Source organism: Astatotilapia calliptera, chromosome 23, assembly GCF_964374335.1.
Source record: "Astatotilapia calliptera chromosome 23, fAstCal68.1, whole genome shotgun sequence".
Classification (NCBI taxonomy): domain Eukaryota; kingdom Metazoa; phylum Chordata; class Actinopteri; order Cichliformes; family Cichlidae; genus Astatotilapia; species Astatotilapia calliptera.
In genome coordinates, this window is record NC_137443.1 from 12,932,823 (window position 1) to 12,950,797 (window position 17,975).

The 17,975-nt window shown below is 39.5% G+C and overlaps 1 protein-coding gene across 1 annotated transcript; it reads right to left on the reverse strand.

The window, feature by feature from the left end:
* Positions 1-726: 726 nt before the first annotated feature.
* Positions 727-8,093, reverse strand: LOC113016314 (duodenase-1-like). The gene is made up of 6 exons (XM_026159056.2): positions 7,929-8,093; positions 2,071-2,113; positions 1,836-1,983; positions 1,437-1,563; positions 1,103-1,348; positions 727-1,003 (listed from the first exon to the last, which is right to left on the reverse strand). The coding sequence occupies exons 1-6, from the start codon at positions 8,016-8,018 to the stop codon at positions 839-841; spliced, it is 819 nt and encodes a 272-aa protein (XP_026014841.1). The 5' UTR covers positions 8,019-8,093; the 3' UTR covers positions 727-838.
* Positions 8,094-17,975: the final 9,882 nt, after the last annotated feature.

The following is a 17,975-nucleotide window of genomic DNA, read 5'->3' on the forward strand; positions in this document are numbered from 1 at the left end:
GTCAAAAACCTAGCATAAAATGTTACGCTTTGGGATGAGAACGTGTTGGAATGACACTACCTGCAGCAAACAAGATGAACCACAGAAACCACATTTTCCAGATTAAGATTTGAGCTCTGATGCTCAAGAGTGAGTTTTTTGTCAGGACTTTACTGATCAACCTTTAGAAAATACCATTTTAATAGACTAACTCATCTTGTTTTTAATGGAAAATCATTTTCTTCTTGTTCTTTCATCTGCTACCTTTAAGAATAAACACAAAATTATGGAATACTTGGCTGTCCCAACTCCACTTGATGTTTGTATAGTGGGAAAGTTATGGGTGATTAAGACCTGGGATTTGAAAAATTCAGCAAAATGACTCAGTGTGTCGCTTGGATTTTTTTATACTGCAAAATACACACAGGTAATAATCCACATGTAGTAGGAGAACAGGACACTTTATTAAAACCAGATTTAAATGTTTGTGCTTTTTATGCCCCAGAACTTTTAAACACATTTGTATTTGTTCATAAATGATTATCACAGTAGTTCCTCATCAATATTGACTCTTAATAATTTTTAATTTGTCACAGTGATTCTTTCTCATGCAGGTTCACTGATTTGAATCAAGGAAAAGTGTAGATGTCACAATGACCTCACACTACAAATCTAAATATTCCATTTCAGTTTGTGGAAATTGAGCTAAATGCTAAAATGATCACTGTTACAGAAGAAAAACCACAGTTTCATGCGGGGAATATTTTTAATTTCTGTCTCGGCTACATTGACAGAGCAATCAGAAATGCTGACATTTCAATAATGCTGTTCAATAACAGCAAAACTTCAGGGATTTTACTCAAAATGTTTTGTGGTTTTGTAGAATCATGTCGATCCATTGGAGGTATTTTGTGATGTCCGTGTAGACGTTGGGTTTATCTGGGTAGTTACAATTGCTGTTGTGGTTGAAAGAAACGATACCAACAGCAAACCCTTTGCACACCAGAGGACCACCAGAATCACCCTGTGAGGAGGAAGCATTTTAATTGGTCAGTTTATAGTAAGTGTTTAATACAGTACATTTATCAAAAAGAAACCTGCTGACATTGGACAGAATACATACCTGACAGAATCCTTTGCTTGTGCCATATCCACCTGCACAGATAACATTGGCAGGAAGTTGAGGCCATTGATTCTTACAGACTTGTGGGTTAATGACAGACACGTCCACCACCCTCAGCTCACCAACAGTTTTACCATCATTCATAGTTTTTCCCCATCCAGCCACCTGGCACACTTCATTTTCTGTTAGATCTATTTCAGCATGCGGAAGTTGAATTTCATCGTGTAGATCGTTTGTGGTTGCCAACTGGACACACACAATAAAAAGTAAAAATATAAATAAGACCACAAATATATTTCATGTGAAACTGTTGTCAGTATAAAGATGTACTTACTTGTAGGAGCATGATGTCATCACCCTTCTCAGGTGTGTTGTAACTGCTATAGACGAATTTTTTTTTAATCTCTACTATTTGGCCATTCTTGAGATTGTGGTTGCCAAGAACAACATGCGTGGGGAAGCTGAAGGAATAATCATTAAGAGGTTTTCAATTCATTTTCTAAATCTGTTTTAATGACATGAATCAGAGATTGAAGCAGGAGGTCGTCCGTTTAGCTCACTGGTTTGGCAGTGAACCATATGCCACATGACTGAAATTGAGCAGAGCTTTGCTGCGCATCTTTCCCTGCTCTCAACTTATGTTCCTGTCTAATCTTCACTGCTCCACTATCCAATAAAGGCAAAGAATTATCTGTAGGAAATAGACTTAAGCAGAAGATGTTTGATTACTCACTCGTCAAAACAGTGTGCGGCAGTGACCACAAAGTTATTAGTGATGAGAAACCCTCCACACACATGACCGCCGTTGTTTTGCACAGAGACCATATATCGCATTGAACTCTCCGGTGCTTTTCCTCCATGTATGATGCCACCCCCATGCACTGAATAAAGTAAAAGAAAAAAAGGAAAATTAAATGGATGACTCATTAAATGGTTGAAGAATAACAACAAGGACTTGTGATTCTTACCGAGTTGTCCAAAGCAGGTCAGAACAAGGAGGAGGAGAACTTTCTGCAGACCGAACATGATGCAAGCAAAATGGTTAGCCTTTGTTTGTACTGTAGGAGTCTCAGGTTCAGCCTTTTATAGAGCAGCTTTCTTTTGGCAAGTATGATTATCATCTGTCATTTTTTGCCTTTTGACCACTTCCTTTGCTACGTGTATTTTTGCCTATTTGAAACTTGTGTTATCTTTGCATGGTCTTGCTTATCATAAGTACAGTGCATCATCAGTCAGCAACACACTGCTTTGCACACAGAAATAAAATTCTTCACAAAAGCCTTTCACATTATTTTACAAATTATTTATCCTTTTTGCTGATAGCAACCTGCAGTCATTTGATGTATTTTTCACAAGTATTATATTTATCTGCTGAGGAATCCCCAACCTCCCTGTTGATGCCTAAAGAGCTCTTTTTTTCATCTCATCTGACCAAAGGACGCACTTCAAGTATATATAATATTTTTTCAGCTTGTCCTTAGCATGCATCAGTCTGACTTGAAAGTTTCTCTTTTTCTTGGTCTGCAAGTCAATTCTTGTGCAGTGTTCTGGTGACAGTCTTCTTTGAGACTTCAATTCCTGAGTTGTCTGAGTCATTCACTTGTGTCTTGGCAGTTGTTCCAGGGCAGGGTTCTCAAACTTGCAGCCCAGGGGCCACTTGCGGCCCATGTCACCCCTACTTGCAGCCCGTATCTCATTTTTAAGTCTGACATCATTAGCCGTTTCTGGGTCCAAACTCCGCTTCAGGTCCCAAAGTCAACACTGTGGCATCACTGAGAGTTACAAACTGTGTAAATTCTTTCATCTTTAATAAAATGATCGGTGTGGCTGCTCTACCAGGTGTAACAATTAAGTTTAACATCCAGGCATCAAAGAAAAGAGAATTTATTAAGTTTAATGGAGTTCGAAGTTAGCAGGGAGTTAGCTCGCTAGTTTCCATCTAAAAATGACATACTGTGGCGACCCACTAGAGGGCTCCACTCACACCCAAGCTTGTAGGAGGGGTTCTGTTGTGTTTGGGCGCGATATGCTCAGTCAATGTATGGAGGTGAATAAAGTTGGAGTGGAAAACTAGAGCTCCTGTGTTGTGTGTCACATTCCTCCATAATACCTTGTTCTGACTGAGGGATTTCTGAAAAAATGAAAACATACAGCTCTGCTATCACTTCAGATATAAGTGAAGACAGAAAACTAAACAGTAGTGGTGTTTGTAGGGTATATCATGATGTGCTATGTGGTACTAGCTACATAACTATGGTTAGCATAATATAAACACATTAGCACAGTGAAGCTGGAGGATGAACGCTAAGTTTTTTCCACTCAATAAAAGTCAACACAAAGGTTACCGATGGTTAGGGACAAATGCAATTGCATGGCAGGAAAAAGATGCTGTAAATGGACCAAACTTCAGTCAGTTGAACAACTGAGATAATCCATCCACAATAGAGGTTAGTCATTAACACACTGCTGCATGGGCTGGGCCATAGTTATATCATAAGGTTTGAAAAACCGAGCTTTAAAACGTGCTGCTGATGAATAGTAGTAATAAAAACTAATAGAGGGCGACAGTGATCACTGACTTTTTAGGGGCTTGTTCAGATTAAATAGAACAAGATACAAAGCATTAAAATACGTTAAAAATACAACAGCCTTAATAAACACAGAAGTAGCTTTCGAACATCATCACTCAATAATAACCGGATATTGATGTGAAGAAATATAATGCAATTTGGCCCTCGAAGTTACTTTTTTTATTGAGGATTTGTTTGTTGTTGAGTACAATGTTAAAATAACTTTTTTAAAAAGCAAACAGATTTTTAATATGAAGGCAATATGAGCAGAGAGTGCAAAGATGCTGAGGCACTAGCTGTGTTGGTTCAGTGAGAGATTCAAAAACTAATGTGTACACTTATGTCTGCATTTTTATTTTGTTAAATATGAGCACAATGATAGCAGAAGTGCTGCCACGTGTCTGGCCAGAGACTAAGTACCAATGTGTTTATTTGGTAGTTCAATGAAAGGCTTCAGTTAGTTAAGAGTGGGGGGGGGGGGACTGCATTCACGTTTGCAGTTTTGTCACATTATACAGTATTTAAAAAATAATATTTGTGAGTGTTTTCTTGATGTTTGTTTGCTTTTTTTTTTTTTGTACTGCTTGAACACTAAAGTGGCCGTCCAATGAAATGACAGTGCCAGTGGCCCACAGCTCATTTAAGCTTGAGACCCCTCCTCTAGGGTCTTTAGATACATCTCTCACTAGGTTTTCTTTGCATAGTTTTTCACTTCCTACCTCTGCCAAGCTTGTTCTGTACTGCATGGCTCTCTTGGATCATCCTTGATCATGCTTTTCAGTCCAGTTCTTAACACACGGAAAAGCTGTGATAACTTTGTATATCCATCTTCTGCTTTGTTTTGGGAGCATCAACAATTCTTTTTCTTGAGTCTAACTGATTTCTTTTGCTTTTGGCATGATGCTGATGTTGATGTATGTTTTTATTGTTATTACTGGTTATTGTTTCTACCAGTGCTTAGTTAGTGCACATACCATACAGATCTAGAGGCAACATCATAAGTGGATTACATTTGATTGCATAAGTATTTCTTTTACAATTGTAGCTGCTGCTCATTGAGCAGCCATGTCCAGTTTCTGTGTTTGTTAGAAATAAGTCTGGTTTGTTTAATATTAACACCTATCCTAATCACAAAAACATAATTTTCATCCTTCTACTAAACACAATATGAATATTTTTACTTATATCCAGCAGATGATACAGAGTTGATAGTTAGTTTTCTCACATATTAAACGCTGATGTCTGACGTGACACATTTAAACGATATTATCTTGGAGTTCTGCAGCAAACTACATAAACCATAGAAACCACAGCATGAAGATAAGATGTTACTATAGTAGAACAACACGTACATAAACAGGTCTTCAAAGTTTCACATTTGTTGATGTATCACTCATTTAGTGTTTGCAACACTAATCTGACTTTGTTAGTATTTTTTAAGAATACTGAAGTACGTGTGCTCGTTAAGTGTACATGCTGGTGCTGTATATTTCAAATCTTATTACCCCGTGGAGAGGGTGCCTCCCGTCGGCCATTAGAAAATGCTATTTAATATTCAGTTCACTGAGATGTCTGATAAAGCTTTTTGAAAAAGTCCATATCAGATGCTGTGTCATTTCTTTCATCATACAAATGTCACCTCTTTCTTATTCATGCCTGTCATTGGTAGCTAAAGAACTGATTTCACTCCTGCCCGCCTCTACAACCTGATGAATTTCTTAAGGCTGCATCTGCTGTGTGTGTGTGTGTGTGTGTGTGTGTGTGTGTGTGTGTGTGTGTGTGTGTGTGTGTGTGTGTGTGTGTGTGTGTCTAAATCTCAGAAGGTTATACTATGATATTGTAACACATTGTCTCTGTTTTAACGAAAACCTGTGTGTATTCAGTGTTACTTTTCTAAGCTGTTTACGTACTTCAAAGACCTTGCCCCCGAGTCACCCTCGTGTCACCGGGCTGCTTCCTCTATGTAGTCACAGATATGATCAGATCTGATTACAGCTGAAGGCACGAAATGCAAAGACTAAGACTCACTTAGTCAATCAGTACATCTGTTAATGTACTGATTGGAAAAGTCTTGTTTAATAATCTAGAAAATGTTGCTGACTCAAATTTCTGGCTTTAGACAAAGATAACCGCAAAAAATACAGCAGTTTGTTTTTGTATTAGTTTTTTTTTTTTTTTTGGCTCATATTCTCTGCACCATATTTGGGGAGAAAAGTTCATCTTTTGTACCGAGTCTGTAGTTCTCATAGGCTCTTTATCTGCATCATCTTTGTCTCTGCAGATGTGTGGAGTGTAGAAAGATGGGACCCAAGTCCAGATGCTGACAATGGACTTAACTGTGAGTGAACCTTTATTAGCAGCAGGGACAGAATACAAAAATCAGAAAGTGGCAAAGACTAAATTAAAAAAAACCTAAACTGGGAGGCAACTACAAAAGCAATACAAAGGAACTAAAAACCTAAAAACCTGAGAGGAGATGTCAAGCACAGAACATGAAAACCTGAGACTCTGGAACATGGAGAAATGCAGGCAATACCCAGACAACCCATCAACAAACAGAGGAAGAAAAAGGGCTTGAATACACAGGGATAATGAGGGAATGAGACACAGGAAGAGAGCACAGCTGGGAGAAATCACACTAACATAGCACATGATACTGTCAAAGTAAAACAGGAAACATGAGACAGGCACAGACATGAACACATAACTTGACTACGTGGCACAAGGAACACAGGGGAAGCACAGAGACAGAAACCAAGAGACTAGAAACTATAAATAACAATGAAATCCAAGACTACAAATATTTCAAAACACTGGGTCACCGACTCAGGACTGCAACAATGTCAGCATGTTGCTGGGTGTTTGTTACATACTCAATTTCCAGGACCAACACCCCAATACAGGAAGTCTGGTTTGGCTTTCTGTTTAAAAAAGCCAGAATATTTGATCCTATGGGTCTTAACCAACCAGCAATGCAAAGCTTAGATGGACCCTCAGGGGACTCACCTAGTTTTAAGTCCAGGTGTCTTCCCTGCCACCTCTGTTACACCAGCTCCCCTCACGAGCTGCATTCAGAATACCTGGTTTAATTTTAGGGGCCTGGACAGTAGGCCTCAAGGGTCAATTTGGACCTCCTCGGCTTTACTGCTGCTAAATTGCTTTAATAAAATTTCCTGCAATGAAAGTCTAAATTATGGACATTCCCTTTTTAACCCTTTGGGAAATGGTAAAGGTAAAAATCTGAGTATTAACTCATTTTTGGTAAATCACTCTTACTCCGGCCCTTTATCGTAACCAACCATTGCCAAAAAAATACCAAAAAGATACAGAACCAATTTGTAAATTTACAGTTTGAGCAACGGTTCAGCCTCTGGAATCTCTGCTGAAATATCCAACGGTGAACTTCTGAAATCCAATCTTCTGAACTGCTCATCTCACAGAAGACAAAGGGAAGAACAAAGGATGTTCCTGGGCGCTCTCCTTTATACTCTGCCAAGTGCCCATTACCCACCTCTCCTCGTATCTAAACATTCAGTCATGTTGTTTACATAATATCATCCGAAGTATAGCCACGCCCTTATCAGCCTCCCATCTGACGTCTCCACATAAATTCAGAGAGTAGTGACTTCTGTGTGTCACTCTCACTCATTTCCCCCCTTCCACAAACATGATCCTATTTTTCAAGGCTGCTTTTTACACATCCTCTCAGTTAGGCCTGTCTTGGAATCATTATTATATTTTCTTATGCATTGTATTGGTTAAACTTAAACACACTTATATTGTATTATATTATATATTATATATCGTTCCGGGAAAAGCAGAACAGATGCAGGGCTAACACAGAGAAACAGACAATTTAGAGACAATTTATCACAATTAATCACCAGGTAAACAATCCACACAGGGAGAACATCAGTGCTGCTATTCTGAACATTATTAGACATAACTAACTATCAGCAAAATCACATATGAATTATGGTTCCATCTTCGATAATTGCAACACTTAACAACAATTCTCTCATTCAAAATCATATATGATGATAGGTTGGAGACTCATTTCTTATCTCTTGTGATGGCATCAGCCACACAGGGGTAAATTAGTCCATTTTTCACTTTATTAGTTTGCTTTGCAGTTTTCTTCATTAATCATTTGGTTAAACCTAACACTGATATTATGAGGCGCGCACATAGTAACATTGTGTGGTTTTTCTAAAATGTTTTGTTATATTAATTATGTTTCTCTTTCTTTGAGTTACCTGGGTTTGGGCGGTGGCTGTTTCCTGTCTGGGCAAAAGGCGTGGCTGAGGACTCTGGGGACAAAATGCCTGCTCAGCAGGACCAACCATGGGCTTACCAGGAGCAGGGGTGTTTTAGGCTTAGTTAGGTTATTCTGTGCTTAGTTAATATTAGTGTGTGTTTTTGTTTTCCCCCTATTGTGTTCAAATGGTTTGGCCAAATCATTATAAAAGCTACCCTCATGTGTCTTTTTAATTAGGTCAGTTTGTGAGTTAAGTTGTGTCTCACTTTGTTGTTTAAGTTTTGGAAATTACTTTTTGTAGAGTTATATTTAGTTGACCTGTTTTATGGGCCTGCTAAGTATGGTTTTGAATTTTGTTAATTTTGGACTTTTTGAGGGTTAAAATAAAGAAAACCCTTTTTGAAGATATTTTTGCTTGTGTCCTCTTTGCTTTGGCTGCTTGGTCCCTCACAATTGGTGGCAGCAGTGGGATCTGCCAGTTGAGGACACAGTATTTTTTTCTGAGGCTTTTTCACCCCCAGAAAAAAAAAGAAAAATGCATCGTGGCGGAAAGGTGGAAAAGAAGAAAGGAGTAACTGTTCAGAAGGAAGCTGATGCTGAGGAGGAAATTGGAGTCTCTGAAATGGTGGAGAGCACTGAGGTTGAAGAAAGGGAGCCATCTCTGTCAGATCTGATGTCAATATTGCAAGCTCATATGGGTCAACAGGAGGCTCGGGAAGCAAGGCAAGAAGAGGTAACTGCACGACAAGAACAAAAATTCAAAGCATTGCAACATCAGTTTCAGCTTTTACAGTTAGAGGTGCAGTCCCGGACATCACCAGTACCAGAGCGACCATTACCTACCACAGAGTCACCAGAGTCAAGGGAGCTACCTCACATTCCTAGTTCTCCTCAAGCTCAAGCTGAATCCAGTCAGTCATTATCAGGTCAGTTTTCATTGCATGAACCCAGACTGGAAAAGTTGATTGATAGTGATGATATTGAGCATTTTTTGACTACATTTGAACGCATTGCCTTAGCATATCGTTGGGAAAAAACAGACTGGATTTTTCGATTAATACCACTGCTAACGGGCAAGGCAAGAGGGGCATACGTTCATATGGATATTGATGACTCTCTCAGCTATGACAAAGTTAAAGCTGCAATTTTGTCCAAATATGATGTTAACCCGGAGGCCTACAGGCAGCGATTCCATTCACTGGAAGTCAGGCTTGATGAGAACCCTAAGGAGTTGTATGCTCGACTTAAAGATCTGTACGGGAAATGGATTCAGCCAAAAGGTAAAACGAACCAAGAAATTGGTGAAATAATCATCCTTGAACAATATTTGAGAATGTCCCCTGAGCTACAGGTTTGGATTCGAGAGCACAATCCGTCTTCTGCAGCGAAGGCAGCTGAGCTGGCAGAAGTGTTTGTAGCTGCCAGGAGGAAAGGGCAACCTTGGACCTGTAATGCAAATAAAATGCCAAAGGAAGGCCCCAAATCAGCCCAGATGTATCATCAAAGGCCATTGTCAGCAGAAAAAACTCCTGTGGGTGAGAACCATGCCAGTTTGCTGGCAGACCATTAAAAAATTCAAAAAAGATTGTTTGTTATCTCTGTGGGTTAGAGGGCCACACAAAGCCAATGTGCCCAAAAACCTCAGCTAAGATGGTTCAAATGTGTTTCATGCCACGTTCACATGCTGAACATGGGCTCCAGTGTGACCAGACTGTTAAAATGATAAAAATTGAAGCTAATGGAACAACTTTAAGAGCTTTGCTTGATTCTGGCAGTTCTCGTACACTGATACATAGAGATTTTGTGCCCCCCAATATTGTCCGTGTTAGTGACACCATCCCCATTTGTTGTGTGCATGGAGATGAGAAGATGTACTCAACAGCTGACATGTACATTAAAGTGAATGGACAGACATACCTTTTAAATGTTGGGGTGGTTGATAACCTGCCTTATTCAGCTATTCTGGGACGAGATTTTCCAGTGCTTTTTGATTTGTTGGAGTCAGACCAGAATCATCAATGCAATGTGGCTGTTACTAGAGCCCAAGCTCAAATCTAGTGAAACCTCAGAAGTTTTCAGTGCCTTGCCATTTTTTTAATGAGGAATGGGAAGTTGCACCTGTGAAGCCTCGGAAAAGTCGCGGACAGAGGAGACAGGAGAAGTTCTAGCATACTATAGTACACCCAGAAATGCATACTGACCCAGACTTGCCTTTGGGACTTCAAATTCCTGGCAATATAATAGAGTTGCAAAAAACTGATCCTAGTTTAGCTTCCTGTTTTCAGCGAGCAATAGACAAGGACCAAGTAGAGGAGGCAGGCATTAACAAAAGTGACTATGTCTTGCAAAATGGCATACTTTACCATCAGATGGGCTCACTTCTGAAGCTAGTGGTCCCCCAAGAAGTTAGAGAAACCGTGCTTAATTTGGGACACTCTATTCCCTGGTCTGGCCACCTTGGTAAGCACAAAACCACAGCTCGTATTAAACAACATTTTTTCTGGCCTGGCCTCCATAGAGATGTAGCCTACTTCTGTAAGAGCTGTCCTCAGTGCCAGATGACATCCTCCAAAGTCCCTTCCAAAGCTCCACTCCAACCACTGCCTATTATTGGTACCCCATTTGAGCGCCTCGGAATGGATATTGTTGGACCCGTTGAGAAGAGTAAGTCAGGGAATCGCTATATGCTTGTAATCACTGATTATGCAACTAAATATCCAGAGGTCTTCCCACTGAAATCCATCAAGGCAAAATCAGTAGCTTTCTGCCTTGTACAGCTCTTCGCAAGAGTAGGGTTCCCACAGGAAATACTGACTGATCAGGGGAGTAACTTTATGTCCAACTTACTAAAACAGGTGTACAAGCTGCTGGGCATTAGAAGCCTGAGGACCACCCCATACCATCCTCAGACTGATGGGCTAACAGAACGGTTCAATCAGACTCTGAAGCAGATGCTCCGGAAGGTGGTAGATAAGAATGGTGCTGATTGGGATCAGTGGCTTCCTTATCTTCTCTTTGCCTACAGGGAAGTGCCACAAGCCTCCACTGGTTTCTCTCTGTTCGAACTTTTGTATGGGTATGAGGTACAAGGACCTCTAGCCCTGCTAAGAAACATCTGGGAGGGAGGCAAGGAAAAGATGGACTCTGTTAACATTGTTTCCTATGTTGTGCAGATGAGGGAGCGACTGCAGAAAATGAGTGAGCTTGCTCAGTCAAATATGACCAAAATCCAGCAGAAGCAGAAGTTTTGGTATGACCGAGCAGCTCGTCAGAGGTCTTTTAGTCCTGGACAAAAGGTGTTGGTGCTCCTCCCCACTGACAACAACAAGCTATTGGCTAAGTGGCAAGGGCCCTTTGAGGTTCAGAAGAAATTGGGGTCCACTACTTACCAAGTGTTCATCCCTGGAAAGCCACGCTCCAGCAGGGTTCTGCACATAAATCTATTGAAGGAATGGGTGTAATCCAGTGGTCCTGGTGCCAAAGAAGGATGAAAGCATGAGGTTCTGTATAGACTTCAGGTACCTAAACTCAATATCACTGTTTGATTCATACCCCACACCACGCATTGATGATTTGCTGGAACGGCTGGGGAAGGCAAAGTACTTGACCACACTTGACCTGTGCAAGGGATATTGGCAGGTGCCACTAACGGAGCGATCAAAGAAGTTGACTGCCTTTCGAACACCTTGGGGTCTCTTCCAATTTACAGTGATGCCATTCGGGCTGCATGGGGCTCCAGCAACCTTTCAGAGATTAATGGACCAAGTACTATGTGGTTTCTCAGATTTTGCATCTGCATATCTTGATGATATTGTCATCTACAGCACCACATGGGAGGAACACTTGGAACATCTGCATGCTGTCTTCGACCGTCTTGGCACTGCTGGGTTGACGGTGAACCCCTCTAAGTGTGTTTTTGCCTCTGCTGAGACTGCGTACCTGGGCCATGTGATCGGGAATGGGGTGATCAAGCCTCAGGTCAGTAAGATCCAAGCCATTGAGTCTTGTCCTCTCCCACAGACAAGGAAGCAACTAAGATCCTTTTTGGGCATGGCAGGCTTTTATCGTTGGTTCATACCACGATTCTCCACCAGGGCAGCTCTACTAACGGACTTGATAGGCATCAAGTGTCCTAATCAGATTAACTGGACAGAGGAGGCTATAGCAGCTTTCAAGGACATCAGTCAATCACTGAGTAGCGAACCAGTTTTGTACAGTCCAGACTTTAATGAGCACTTTTTCCTTCAAACGGATGCATCTCATAGGGGTCTGGGAGCAGTGCTACTTCAAGGTTTGGAAGGAGAACGTCATCCTGTTGCTTATATCAGCCGAAAGCTGTTCCCGAGAGAGGTTCGATATTCAACAGTGGAAAAGGAGGCCCTTGCAATCAAGTGGGCCCTTGATTCCTTCAGGTACTACCTTCTTGGAAGAGAATTCACCCTGGAGACGGATCACAGTGCACTTCAGTGGATGGAAAAGATGAAGGATAAGAACGGAAGGATCACAAGATGGTACCTTGCTCTGCAACCTTTCCGGTTTGTCATCAAGCACATTCCTGGGAAGAACAACGTTACCGCCGACTTCCTCTCTCGCTGTACCAGCGAGAGTCCTGAAGAGGGGGGGTGTGTGATGGCATCAGCCACACAGGGGTAAATTAGTCCATTTTTCACTTTATTAGTTTGCTTTGCAGTTTTCTTCATTAATCATTTGGTTAAACCTAACACTGATATTATGAGGCGCGCACATAGTAACATTGTGTGGTTTTTCTAAAATGTGTTGTTATATTAATTATGTTTCTCTTTCTTTGAGTTACCTGGGTTTGGGCGGTGGCTGTTTCCTGTCTGGGCAAAAGGCGTGGCTGAGGACTCTGGGGACAAAATGCCTGCTCAGCAGGACCAACCATGGGCTTACCAGGAGCAGGGGTGTTTTAGGCTTAGTTAGGTTATCCTGTGCTTAGTTAATATTAGTGTGTGTTTTTGTTTTCCCCCCTATTGTGTTCAAATGGTTTGGCCAAATCATTATAAAAGCTACCCTCATGTGTCTTTTTAATTAGGTCAGTTTGTGAGTTAAGTTGTGTCTCACTTTGTTGTTTAAGTTTTGGAAATTACTTTTTGTAGAGTTATATTTAGTTGACCTGTTTTATGGGCCTGCTAAGTATGGTTTTGAATTTTGTTAATTTTGGACTTTTTGAGGGTTAAAATAAAGAAATCCCTTTTTGAAGATATTTTTGCTTGTGTCCTCTTTGCTTTGGCTGCTTGGTCCCTCACATCTCTTCACATTCCATTTAACATATTGATCAAACTTTTATTTTATCTTTAATTAAGAATAAAGATGATTAGCAAAAGCACACAAAGAGACTCTGTTTTAGCACATAAATGATTGGATGTTGAGCCTTTTTACCCTCTCTCAAATGTAATGAGAGGTAAACCAGGGAGACTTCTCTTCTCTCTATCTTCTCTTCTCTTTCTACAACACCTTTCTCAACAATACACCAAGGGTATTGTGGGTATTTGTACAGTAAATGTAATTCTGTTGCCTGGAAAGCATTTACATTTATGTGATGCGGCACAGAAGTTGCACAAATCTCTGAAAATCAGATAAAAGAAACCACAGCTTCGAGCTTCAGGCGTGACATAATTTAATCATTCCTGACAGATGACAGTGTAAAAGAACATCTTGACTCAGTTTGACATTTCACGCAACCTCTGTGAAATATGTCAGTAAGTGATACTCTAATTGAAAAGTGAAGTATTGCAGTTATCTCACTTACTGTAAGTGCTGTGGGTTGGAAAATAGAAGCAAGAGCTGGGGTGGGAGGGGAGAGAGGTTCACCCGGCAAAGGTTTCCAGTGTGTTGTAGGGCTAACACAGAGAGACTGAAAACCTTTCACTTTTAAAACCCCATTTATAATCACTTATTAATATCACACTAATTGTGTCAATCGACATCATTTCATTACGACCACAAGCATATCTTTGAATTGTTGGAGAAAACACAAACTGCACAGAATCCCCAGCCAAACAGGAAGTTTGAATCCCGAACCTTCATTCAGTGAGGAAACTGTTCTAACCCCTGCACCACCCTGATCTTAGCCCAAGCACTACAGAGGCAACTATGCTAAAACAGCTTGTCAAACACTGCCCCCTAATGGTGACCATTTATTAAGTTTGGCTAACCTCCTAAGACCCGAACTCTTTCATGGCATGGATTTTTAATTCCTCTTTCTCTGACATTTGAGCTGATTAGGACCTGATGAATGTAAAAACAAAGAATCACCAGATTTTTTTTTTTACCTGATTTTTGTTTCTAAGAAAAGTGAGAGCCACATATGAGGACATTCGTTTTAAATTTTGATAAAACAGAGGCAGTATAATGTCCTCGTAAGTGGATATCAGGCCCTTGTAGAGCAAAATTTAGTATTTTTGGTCTAGACAACCAAAAATGTGATGGCCACATATGTGGACGCCAGGTCCTAGGAGGTTAAAACTAATTTCTTTTTCCCGAGAATGTTTTTGATCTAAAAAAGGAAGATCGATATATATATATCTGTGTAGATGTTTGGGACATTTGGATAGTCATTCATGTCATAGTTGTTAAAGGAAAAAACACCAAACTGCTGATTTGTCACACATCAGAGGACCACCAGAAGCACCCAGTGAGGAGGAAATATAATTTAATTTATGCCATTTTTATGAAGTTAGATCACATTTTAAATGAAAACATTAAAATGTTACCTGACATATTCCTTTCTTTGCTTCAAGCAGTTCTTATCCTGTCTCTTAATCTATCGTAGATTAATATGGAATAACTTAAACTTCAGCTTAGTAAGACTCTGTACCTCATATATTACCATGAGCATTATCTCAAAATGCTGTGATGATCATACTTTGTCCATCAAGCGTGAAGAAAATTGAAAGAAACAAAAACTTTGTTGAACAGTAGATGGTGCTATTGGAATATTTTGTATAACATATAATAATATAATACTGTGGTGTTCTCACTGGGAAAAGGAAAATGAGAAAAAGTAAATCTTACTAAAAAATTTTATATATTATAATTTTTTATTATGATATTATATTTTTTCATATAAAGACAAATTTATAGTGGTTTTAATAATGAAAAGAAAAAAAATAATGCAACTCAAAAACAGAAACTAAAAAAACATTTAAAGGATAATTTAGTGTGTCCGTCATATAAATGATACACAAGGAAAATGCAAGGAAAACAATACATATTTGATTATTTGAGCCCAATAATGTAATCCACCATTCTTCTCTTTGATACATCCTCCAGCTTAGAGCTGTTTAAGTGATGAACACGGTTCATCAATATTTTCTGCTGGGAATGTTTCTGGAAGATTTCTTCTTGGTTTTCAGTTATCTTATCAAGCTTCATTACAACCTTCATTTGAAAGTCTAAGAAAAAAACAGATGAGCAAGTATTTTTAACATGTGAAGAAATGACAGACCTGTCACATCCAGTGTTGGTCAAGTCACTTGAAAAAAGTAATCAGTAATTAGTTACTGATTACTTCCCCAAAAAAGTAATCCTGTTACTTTACTGATTACTTATTTTCAAAACTAATTAATTACTTAGTTACTTAGTTACTTTTTAAAAACACGATTTACAACCTGAAGAGGTGATAAAGCGATAGATCTTTCAGCCCAATTCTACTTTTTCTGCATAATCCATCATACAAAATGTAATCAAATGGAAAGGTCCCTTTTTAAAACTTGTTTTATCAGTTTTAATCTTTTAACTTTATGCATCAAGCAAAAATGTAATTATATGCAACATTCTCTGACTTGAAGAAATTAGTTTAACATTTAAACCTATTTTCTGCACATTCCAGCACATAAAATAAAATATTTTTTGTGTTTACACTCACTCTTTCAAATAGATGTAAGTAAAACACAGCAGAAAATAAATAAAGTCAAAGACTAGCGGTCCTGTTGCTCTATTTTTACCTGTAGGACTGCGGTAGGCGGAGGTTTACCCTGGTGCAGGTGTGCCGCGGTCAGTTGAAGAATCCGTGAGTTTCTCTGTGAATTTCCCATTACGTCATGGCGCACTCGGTGCTTGCTTGGAAGTTTAGGGGTTTTTTTCGCTGTAAAAAGAAGTTTTCTTCCCACGCACAACGGACGCTAATGTTTTTGTCACTTTTTATGGAATCAAACTCAAAGTAAGGTCAGTACTTCCACGCTTTAAACACTGCACGCTCATACTCTCTCCCACAATCGATATGTGATCCATTGTTGATCTGCACACAGCTGTTGTCACTAATGGCGCACTCGCTTATGTCACTGTCGTGAGACATTCTCGCAAAAAATCACGGTTTTAGTAACGCAGTAACGCAGCGTTCCTATGGGAAAGTAACGGTAATCTAATTACCGTTTTTGCAATAGTAATCCCTTACTTTACTCGTTACTTGAAAAAAGTAATCAGATTACAGTAACGCGTTACAAGTAACACGTTACTGCCCATCTCTGGTCACATCTACATTAAACTCCAAACTGTGTCTTGTGTTGCATCATATTACTGAGGGGCATAATGAGAAAACTGACAAGAAAAGTCCATGGTGTATGTGGGTATGAATTTCTGTCATTTTAATTGCAATAACTTATAATTGTGTACTGTAATTCATATATTTTTAGTGTATAATGTGATGCCCGAGAAGAGTTTTCTGACACACAAGTGAAAAAAAAAAACTGGAAAGATTTTTAACCAAACCTTACTATCATTTTAAAATAAATCTTCTGTCATTTTTAAAAGAACATTGGAATTCTTATGTCGACATGTATCCTGGTAATTAATTAGCTGAGGTATTAAATTTAAAGAAAACATAAGGAAGAAAATAACAATGGAAGTACTAGCTCCTGTAGCCAGCAGATGTCACTGTTGAGACATGGCAATATCAAATTCAATAATCTATTATTTCCAACAAGAGAGGGCATTTAGTTTATTAAATAAAGACCTTTAGACGCTGGATGTATAAAATCGGTGCAAATGATTAATAGATTTGCCTATTTTTCATCTCATTCACACTAACAACGTCATTTCACTGGACAAATTATTATTATTATTATTATCCATCCATCCATTCGCTTCCGCTTCTCCTTTTCAGGGTCGCGGGGGGCGCTGGAGCCTATCCCAACTGTCATAGGGCGAGAGGCGGGGCACACCCTGGACAGGTCGCCAGTCTGTCGCAGGGCCAACACACAGGGACAGACAAACAATGGCGCTCACGTTCACTCGCACATTCACACCTAACGGCAATTTGGATTTTTCCAATTAACCTATCTCCACAAGCTGCATGTCTTTGGACGGTGGGAGGAAACCGGAGTACCCGGAGGGAACCCACGCAAACACGGGGAGAACATGCAAACTCCACACAGAAAGACCCCGGCCTGATTTTTGGAATTGAACTCAGGACCTTCTTGCTGTGCAGCAACAGTGCTAACCACCGTGCTGCCCTATTATTATTATTATTATTATTATTATTTTAAAAGTGAATAAACAGATCTGGCAAATTAGACCACTTCACCTGGTGTGATGGCATCAGCCACACATGGGTAAAACAAGTCCATTTGTTCACTTATTAGTTTGGTTTACAGTTTTCTTCATTAATATAGTTCATTAATCATTTTATTTAAACCTAACACTGATATTATGAGCATAATAGCATTGTGTGGTTTTTCTAAAAATGTTTTCTGTTATATTAATTATGTTTCTCTTTCTTTGAGTTACCTGGTTTTGGGCAGTGGCTGTTTCCTGTTTGGGCAAAAGGCGTGGCTGAGGAATCCCAGAACAAAATGCCTGCTCAGCAGGACCAACCACGTGCTTATCAGGAACAGGGGTGTTTTAGGTTTACTCACGTTATTCTGTGCATAGTTAGTTTTAGTGTTTGTTTTTGTTTCCCCCCTATTGTGTGTAAATTGTTTGGCCAAACCACTATAAAAGCTACCCTCTTGTGTCTTTGTAATTAGGTCAGTTTATGAGTTAAGTTGTGTCCACTTTGTTTTAAGTTTCTGAACATTACTTTTTG